The 9,041-nt window shown below is 34.1% G+C and overlaps 1 protein-coding gene across 1 annotated transcript; it reads right to left on the bottom strand.

Moving 5' to 3' along the window:
* Positions 1 to 7,119: 7,119 nt before the first annotated feature.
* On the bottom strand, positions 7,120 to 8,406 carry LOC112779764 (lectin-like). Its single transcript, XM_025824106.3, has one exon. The coding sequence runs from the start codon at positions 8,019 to 8,021 to the stop codon at positions 7,317 to 7,319; it is 705 nt and encodes a 234-aa protein (XP_025679891.1). The 5' UTR covers positions 8,022 to 8,406; the 3' UTR covers positions 7,120 to 7,316.
* Between the last annotated feature and the right edge of the window lie 635 nt (positions 8,407 to 9,041).

The following is a 9,041-nucleotide window of genomic DNA, read 5'->3' as shown; positions in this document are numbered from 1 at the left end:
CTGAGATTGCTAATGCGGGAATGTTCGCCTAATTGATAGCACTGTTCCTTACTGTGATACACATTGAACTGTTATTATAATGAGGCCTAATTGACACGGGTAACCGTGATGCCAAGGTGTCTAATTGACACAGTAAAGGGACCATATTCGGGGTTCACTCCGAGTAACGTCAGGTTGCGGGTAGACAACCGACGCATGAGCTCATGGCCTGCGCTAGGAACAGGCATGCATCATCTTGTTTGCGCATTTACATTTGATTGTGTTTGCTTTATTTTATTTATTTTTGTTTGTGCTGTTGTTTTGGTGATGTGCTTACGTGCTTTATGGATATTTTACTTGTTTGTGTTGTGGTCTTAATAATGTATTTAGGAATGATGTTTATGGATAAGGAATTGTTAATGTGATTGGAATTTTGTTTAATTAACGTGAATTAAAGGAAGGAACTTGAAACTATTTTAAGTGAAATTGTTTTTATGATATGAATTAGCTATTTGTATTTACTCTGTTTAGTGCGGCATTCCTATTCCCTACTGAGAACTAGTGGTTTGTTCTCACCCCAAAATCTTCTACCCTTTCAGTGACAGGCTCGGAGACTCAGTTTGAAGCCGCGGGCGATTAGGAGTTTTATTTAAGTTAAGTTTATGTGTCAAGTTATTTTCATAGAATTCTCTCGCCTTTGTTATTTAAGATTTTTTTTATACCGAGGAATTGAAATTGTATCTGAATTTCTTTTGAGTTTTTTTGTATAATATTTATCATTGTTACTAATTAAGTGATTACTATTACCTGTGTGTTCTTTGATGAATGATTTTGATTAATGAGAAACAATATTTTCCGGCATTTTCTTAAAAATCGAAACGCGGTATCAAACTAAAGGCTCAATATTAAATAGTAAATAAGGAAAACAGGTCAGTAACGCCTTGCTTTTGGTACGATCATGACGTGCTGAAAGTTAGGGTGTTACATGTAGAGTTCGATTGCTTGGGTCTAGGAAGATGTTTGTGAACTCGAATTAGAATTCGGATTGCTTGTCGCCCAGTTGGAATTTTGAGGATCAACTAGAAGACAGGTGTAGGAACAATATTTGGGACCTTGGAAGACATGAAGTGCAATTTTGGGAGCTCATAGCTTGTTCGAAACTCCATCAAATTTTGGTGCAATTGATTTGGAATGTTGGATCATTTTGGAGATTGAAGCATTGTTAGAAGTTCAAAGATGAGTATAAGAACAAGCCACCATGACAAGGAGCTTCCCAAATGTCGAACTTAAGGACAATAAACAAAAGTGTTAGGTGGGAGACACCCCACCATGGTATATTCTTTCCACTTTTCGTTTTGTATATATTGGTACCTAAGCTTAAATTTCACTTTCTTTTAGTTTAGCTACGGTTGTTTGATAGTTTAATATGCTCAATAAGGTTTACTAGTATTTATGTGACTTTTTGGGATGGTTGGAATGCTCGATTGGGTGTATAAAGTTGAAAAATCTTAAAAAACAGAGCATCATGTCGCGCGTACGCGTGACTTAAGCGTACATGCGACCCCCATTTTGCTCTTTTTATTTTTGTTCAATTAATTATGTTAGTTAGTTTAATTTAGCTTAATTAGCATTAGTTAGAAATGCCTGCTTTAGTTGATTTAGGTTGTTAGGTAGTTAAAATTTTGTCGTAGTGGATTTTCTAGGTCTGTTTAATGTTGATACTGTTGTTTGGAATGGGTTATCTTTTCTGAATCTTGTTTGTTGAATGATGATAATCTCTTGGTTTATTGATTGAATCGTTGCTGCTGCTGTTGGTTCACCCAAGTTGTTTGTTTGCTTATTTCATATGAATAAAAGTCTGAATTATGTTTAATTATTGTTGCATTCATATGGAAGTTGAATTGATTGAGCGAATTTGGGAAATGTGCTAGTTTACTACCGAACCACTGCCAAAAATTGTTTAAATATGTTTTTACTGCTCATTTTTTATGCAATTGATTAATTGAGTTTAGTGTTCAGTTGCTTTTGTTTTGAATGTTTCTAAGCTCGATTAATCAATTATCCGGCTTATTGTTTTACTATTTTGTTGCTGAAAGCTGAGATTTCTGTAATTTTGTTTCCTTAAGCTGCATTGTTGGATTTGGTGCACCAAAGCTCTATTGGACGAATTGCTGTGTCAAATAGATCCTTGTGCTACATGGTTTTTGGAAACTACCTCAAAGGAGTTTTCTTGCAAGTTTTGGTCATACCCTTATCTTATTTGCCTGTTTTGAATAGTGATTTACTCATATGCATGGAAAGGTTTAAACTGATTTTCAAATTGACCAAAACATGGATTCTTTTGTAATTAGAGCCTCTTTGCATGAATTCACAAAATTGAGAAATTTGAACCATGTAACTAGCTTCATCCATTTTTATCATGCTTAACTACTTCAAGTTACATAGAACATGAATTATTTGTTTCTTTCAATCTTATGACTTTCCTGCTTAATTGCATTTTGGTGTTTGACATCACCTTACTGCTTTGTTCATCAATGCTTTAACCCTTTTAACACCAATTGCATAAGCTTATGCCAAGTGACTTGAGACTACCATTCATTTGCTTATGTGTTCTACACATACATTTGTATCACTTTGGCATAGTGCATTGTGATGACGTGAATGTAAGCTTTCTTGTCTGTTGGAACCTTTTAAAGATCTTCATAGTTTAAGAACCATGCTTGCTATGCAAATAACAATTAACTTTCTTTTTCCTAACATTTCATTTTTAACTAACTTTTTTATTTTTTCTTTTCAATTTTCCTTTCCAACTAACTCTTTTTTCTCTTTTCTTTGACGCATAGCAACATTGTTTCTTAACGGACAAGTAACCTAATTTTCCTTGAATAAGATTGCTTGGAATCGGAATTCTAAGTGATTTTGATTCTTATTTTCATTCACATTCCAAGTCAATTCCACTTGTATGAGCTCATTTCACACATAAGCTATTATTTTCTCTGTCTTTCTGTTTCTTGCCTGCTTATCATATTGTTTTTGCCTTGTATGCCGTAGATTATATTTCATACCCCGTTTTCTGTGATTTTTTAGGATGACTGACAGGAAAGGGAAAGGCAAGGCTAAGGCCAGCTCGATCAAGAGGAAACGTACACAACCAGCCGCTGAAATAGTGGATGAGTTGTTATCTGAAAGGCAACTCGGTGAGAAGGAGAAGGCTGATCAGAATACCCCTTCTTCTGATGCAATCAAGTTTGCCAACCTCTACTGCGAGCTGAGGTTTCTGCATTTTCTGAAAAATCGGAGCCTCCATGTTGAGAGAAAGCTGCAAATACCACCCGAGCTGCGGAATGCATTACACACCAGATTGAGCAGTGGGGTTGGATATTTTTGGACCGAGACTTTGTCGGGCTGAATGCATCTTAGGTCAAAGAATTTTATTGTAACTTCTACCGAGTGACCATTGATGTAGTTCAACTCCGAGGCAGGTAGATTCTAGTCATAGAGGAAGCAATTGAAGAGATCCTCCACTTTCAACCCAAAGTAACTGATAAAGATGATTTTTACAAGATTGAAGAGGCAATCTCTACCTCATGGAGTTTGATTGGGATGCCATCCTCCAAACTATAGCTATCCACCCTGACAGTCCATGGGCATATGGACCGTCAAAGCTGAGTCCGAAGGGCATAAAGGTCAAGTATCTTACCGTCGAGGCTAGGCTGTGGCAGCAGATTATGAGTAACTATGTAATTCCCAACACTCAAGAGACAGAGATTCCATCAGATATGGCAATACTTCTCTAGTGTATCTTGAAAGGAAAGCAACTATACCTTCCAAGACTCATCAGGTGGTATATGGTCCAAACTAGGGGTGGCAAGCAGGGATGCCCGCCCCCATCCCGCCAGAAGCCCACCCTGCCTAGTGAGGCGGTCCCAAAATCCCAGCCCGCCCCGCCTAATAGCCGGCTGGCGGGCCGGCTAGCTAAGCCTGCCAAATATCCCTTTTTTTAACTTTTAACTATTAAATAATATATATAAAGGCATAAAAAAATCTCTTATATTTTTTACTTTTAACTATTATAATTTCTAAAGGTATAAACAAATTATAATTTTTATATTCACAAACATTAAATTCTTTGTAATTATAAATATCTAATAAACATAATTATAAACCAAGTTTTTATCCAAAACATAATTAAAAATATTGTTCCCAAAGCAAAATAAACATAATCCAAAACACTCAATTTTCATCTTCATTCTCTTGTAAGTTGGGTTGGGACCTTGGGAGAAGTTGGGTTTTGACAAAAAAAAACTGTAAAAATACCCCTTGCCAAAAAAATACTAAACCCAGCGGGGAAGCCCGCCAAAACCCGCAGTTTAAGCGGTGTGGGTTAGGCGAGCTTTTGTTATTTGACGGTCCCAATTTTTCAGCCCAATCCGCCTTTTTTGGTGGGGTTACGCGGGTCCGCCCGGTGGGTTTAGGCCCATTTGCCACCCCTAGTCCAGACCCATGTCAAGGGCAATCTGGCATTCCCCTGCTTGATCATGCAGATGGGTCACCAGGCTGAGGTACCTGGGAGGATGGGGATGAGAGGCCAGTAGTTATTGGTGCGAAGAAAGTCATTCCACATGGCAACTGGTTCGGTCCTCAGTCATCCACCAGACACCAAGGTCGTAGGGCACCCACCACCACTACAGAGGCAGCCACATCCTCAGCAGTAGCAAGACCCTCAGCACTACCTTCAACACCTTCAGCACCATCTATACCAGCAGCACCATCATCTACTTCGCAGCCAATTTACCGTCATGTGCAGCTCCTCTTTGAGAGGATTGACCAGATACAACATCGCAACAAGCAACGTTATGAGGGCGGCACTGATATTGATGAAGAGGAGGCCCAGGCCAATGAGGCGGAAGAGCCCCAAGCCCCAGCAGGAGACAGTGGAGATGACGGCGACGACTCCTTCCACTCAGCTTGATTTGATGAGCATCGAGGACGATGTTAATTTTTAAGTATGGGAATATCGTCATACATCGGCCAGATTATTTTGTGGTGAATTGTTCTAATTCCAGGAACTTTTATTTCAATTTTCAGTACTTGCATCTCTATTTTAGTATGTTTTTGGACTTTTATATATATTTATTGCTTTGAATACTCTTTAGTTTACCGCACTCTTTACCATTTGCTTATATATACTCTAGTCTTTTATTTTAGCTCTGCATACCTTTTATCATATTTTGTGTTAGTTAGTATATATACCTTTTTATTATCTTTGGGTCATTCTAATTTAATTCTTAACATTTTAAATATCTTATTTTTATCTTAAAAGATTTTAAATTGGTTCAATGTTGTCATACGATTAAATTTCACACGAATAATTAATGAAATGAGTAATGTAAATATTAATAACATTGTTGTTAAGTCATATATTCTTCTTTATGTTAGAAAAAATATAACCAAATTTTTTTTTGTAATATTTTTTCTTCTTGATCTCCTTATTTAAAAAAAAAAATCCAAATCCTAACGAGCATCAATGCTTCAAAATTAAAGATTTTTTTTTATGTTGATAGGTCGATTTACATATATATTAAAATCAAACACTATTAACTCTTAAATTTGTTAATTGTTTCCGTCAAATTTAATAATAGAACAATATTTAATCAGTTTAATTTTTTTTTGAAATTAAAGTAGAGCGTTTGAAAATTTTTGAAGCTGAAATAGAACGTTTAAAACGTTGAGGATCAAAATAATACATCTAAAAATCAAATCATGAATAAACAAAGTTAAAATGATTGTTACTACTGCTAGATAGCTTATTATTGATATATATATTCATTCATTTTTTTTAATTAATATTTATCTTTTATTTGTTAGACATTGTACCATTTCTATATACATGGTTAATTTTTATATCATCTTGACATATAAGAAGGTTATGATATGTAGGTTTCTATTTTGATAAATTGACTACATACGCGAAGACAGATAAGATTGTAACGTCTAACATAATGAGCATGTATTATCATGCCTAAGATTAAGGTACCAAATTAAATGAATCCTTAAAGTAATATCAATTAAACATAATATCAATTTTGGTTTCTTCCAAAATTAATTAAGGTTGCTTTTGTTTTTTATTCTTAAAAAAATACTTTAGATTTATTATATATAAATGAAGAAAAAAGTAAAGCATATAATTAAATTTAAACAAGAGCTACCATATTTAGATAGATAATTATTAAAATAGATATGACATTAAATTATAATGTTATTTTTTTAAATATATTTAATTTTTTATAATTTTTTAATATATTTTTATATAGTATTTTTTTAAATATTTTTAGTATTCTTTGTTAGGACATTATAATTTTTTACTATTATTAGTTATAGTTATTTTTTTGTTTAATTTACTCTACTTAATGGGATCAACAATTCACATTATAGTTAAAATTAAAATTACTTTCTTATATTATTATTCTATCATTTTTTAGGTATATACGTAAAAATGTTAGTTGTCTTTTTTTTAATATTTTTTTTGCATCGTACTTTTTTAGTACTTTTTCCGTATTTTTTAGTACAATTTTAAATTATAATTTTTTACCAATTATGTCTGTTGTTATTTATAATTAATTTTTTATTTAATTTATTCTTTCTAATAAGATAAATCAACACCTAAATTACAATGACAAATTTTATAAAATCAAACAAAAAAATAGAATATATATTTTTTATAGTACTCTCGTACTCATTTATTTAATACTATTTTAGAGTATAATTTTTCATTACTTATAATTTTATTATTATTTTATGATTAATTTTTTATTTAATTTATCCTCTCTTCAGTGGGATTGAAAAATAATTTCTCAACTAATAATCAAACCTAGGACGTAAGAAGTGAACCTAAAAGCTAAAACTTTTAGCCTCCCAAAAACATAAGCATAATTAAACTAGTTGTGAATCAAAACTACATACAAGAAAATACTAACAAGTATGGTCGTGGTAATTTGTTGTTCTAACCATATTTCCCTTTGGTGCTTGATCCCGATCCCTTGTCCATGCAGTTAACTAGCTAGGAAATTAGTTACTAGAAGGGATGTTTTGCACTTTTGAAAAGACAGAAGGAAGAAATAAAGGCAAAAACGAAGAAAATAAAGTAAGCATCCATGCATATATCACATAAGACAAGAAACCAAATCCAAACACAAACAACAACAATGGACAGCCCTTGCTCTGTATCTGTAGTGGCATAACACTTACAGAGACAAACTAAAGACGAGTAAGCTTGTCCTTATTGAATTAAAATAAAAGACACAACACAAACTTGGTAACAAGTCAGATGTTCCTTTTCAGTTGGACTTGAAGATCCAAGACAGAATCTCAGTAGTCTGCGAGAATTGTCCAGTGGAAGCAGATATTCCAATCTTAACCTTTTCAGGCAGCTTAGTACTCAAATCGACATCATAAGTAAGAGTGTCGGGTTGGCTGTGGAGATATGTAGAGACATGGACAGTTAACTTCTTATGAGCAGAGTTATATGTTATCTTTGCAGTAGTTATCGCTGCATCATGAAAATTCCAGTAACAAACTTTTGATGACCTGATAGAGTTAACATCAATTCCGATGTGCGGATAATTGGGATCCCCAATATCGGAGTTGGAAAAAGTATCGAATTCAACAGCAACAATTCTGTCAGATGCATCATTAAAGAGGCCGAGAAACTTTCCAGAAGATTCAGGAGGAATTTCAGTGTCAGCACTAGCAAGGAAGAAGGCAAGACCATCACCAGGTCCAGGTGTATATTCAGTGTTATAGGGTTTTGAGATGCGAAAGACGAAGGTGGTTTCAAATCCTGCTCGGAGGCCACTGTGGTCGTAGAGGTGCACAGGGTCGGAGAATAAGACTCGGCCAACTCTGTTTCCCAGTGGGTTGCCATCGTCGTCCAGATTGGTGAGTCGAATGATATGGTGATCGGTAATGGTTGCGTCTCCTTGGAATTGGATCTCCTTGGAGTGCTTAGGGTCAAATTTGTGCAAGTTAAATGAGACACCCATGGCTATGATTTTGTGGTTTTTGGAAATGAAATGAGATGCGAGGGATCTGTATGAGTTTGGGATGGGATGCCAAGCCTACTGCACCAGCTCGGTATTTATAGTGTGGCGATTGGTCTAATTAAGTACCTTAGCTTCCTTCTTAAGGTACGTAATAGGTAGTGTAGCAAGTGATGATCAACAAAAACAAAATACAAAAGATATTAGATAGGTCGTTGTTTTTCACATGCATGGCCTTTAACAACCATTAACAGTTTAACACTACGTCACGTCCATAGTGTAATATATATGGCGTCACCCTCTAGCTTCATCACCTATCATAAATGCTTCTTATCTATACTACGCGTTATCACTTACTCGATTCAATTATTGAGGATTACAATGTGAGATCCCTTAATACCAGAAGAAGACCGTGCTAATATAGTCCTTCATTCTAGTTTAGCTAGATCGGTCGTCCATGATGATAAATGCTTATACTACCAACTACTTTTAATTATTTGTACTGCAAGTCTGCAACGTGTATGTGAATGCATGACTATGAGGCAAGGATATTAATCCTATAGCTACCAAATTCCAACTATCTTCCTATTCTTATATAGTGGAATTCAAAATGTGACTATCTGTTTCTATTTGCAGTGCGGTGCTGCTAATACGAAGCTAAGAGTTCTTGGTCATCATTTAGTTACAAATATACAGCTCTGATAAATAAATAAATTGAGAAATGCTAGAACACTATTAAAATTTATTATTTTTGGTCATTAGTTAGCCATCAATATTTTAAAGTATGAAATTTTTTATTTAAATAAATATTTTATTTACCAAAATAAATAATTATAAAAATTATTACAAAAACAAGTCTTCCAATCTTATTTCATTTACACTATAAATGAGTTTTATTTACAATGTAAATAAGATATATGAAATTTAAAAAGATACACATATCTAAACGAGATACATTTACAATAATTATCTTGTTTATACTGTAAACGAGATATTTGTATTTATAAACATAAAAATATAATT

The sequence above is a fragment of the Arachis hypogaea genome, chromosome 19 (genome assembly GCF_003086295.3).
Source record: "Arachis hypogaea cultivar Tifrunner chromosome 19, arahy.Tifrunner.gnm2.J5K5, whole genome shotgun sequence".
NCBI lineage: Eukaryota > Viridiplantae > Streptophyta > Magnoliopsida > Fabales > Fabaceae > Arachis > Arachis hypogaea.
Note: the sequence above shows the minus strand (reverse complement) of the source record. Positions and strands in the feature narration are given on the sequence as shown.

Bases quoted from the DNA above. Each gene is read 5' to 3' on its own strand.
- LOC112779764 (XM_025824106.3), bottom strand. From the start codon at position 8,021: ATGGGTGTCTCATTTAACTTGCACAAATTTGACCCTAAGCACTCCAAG.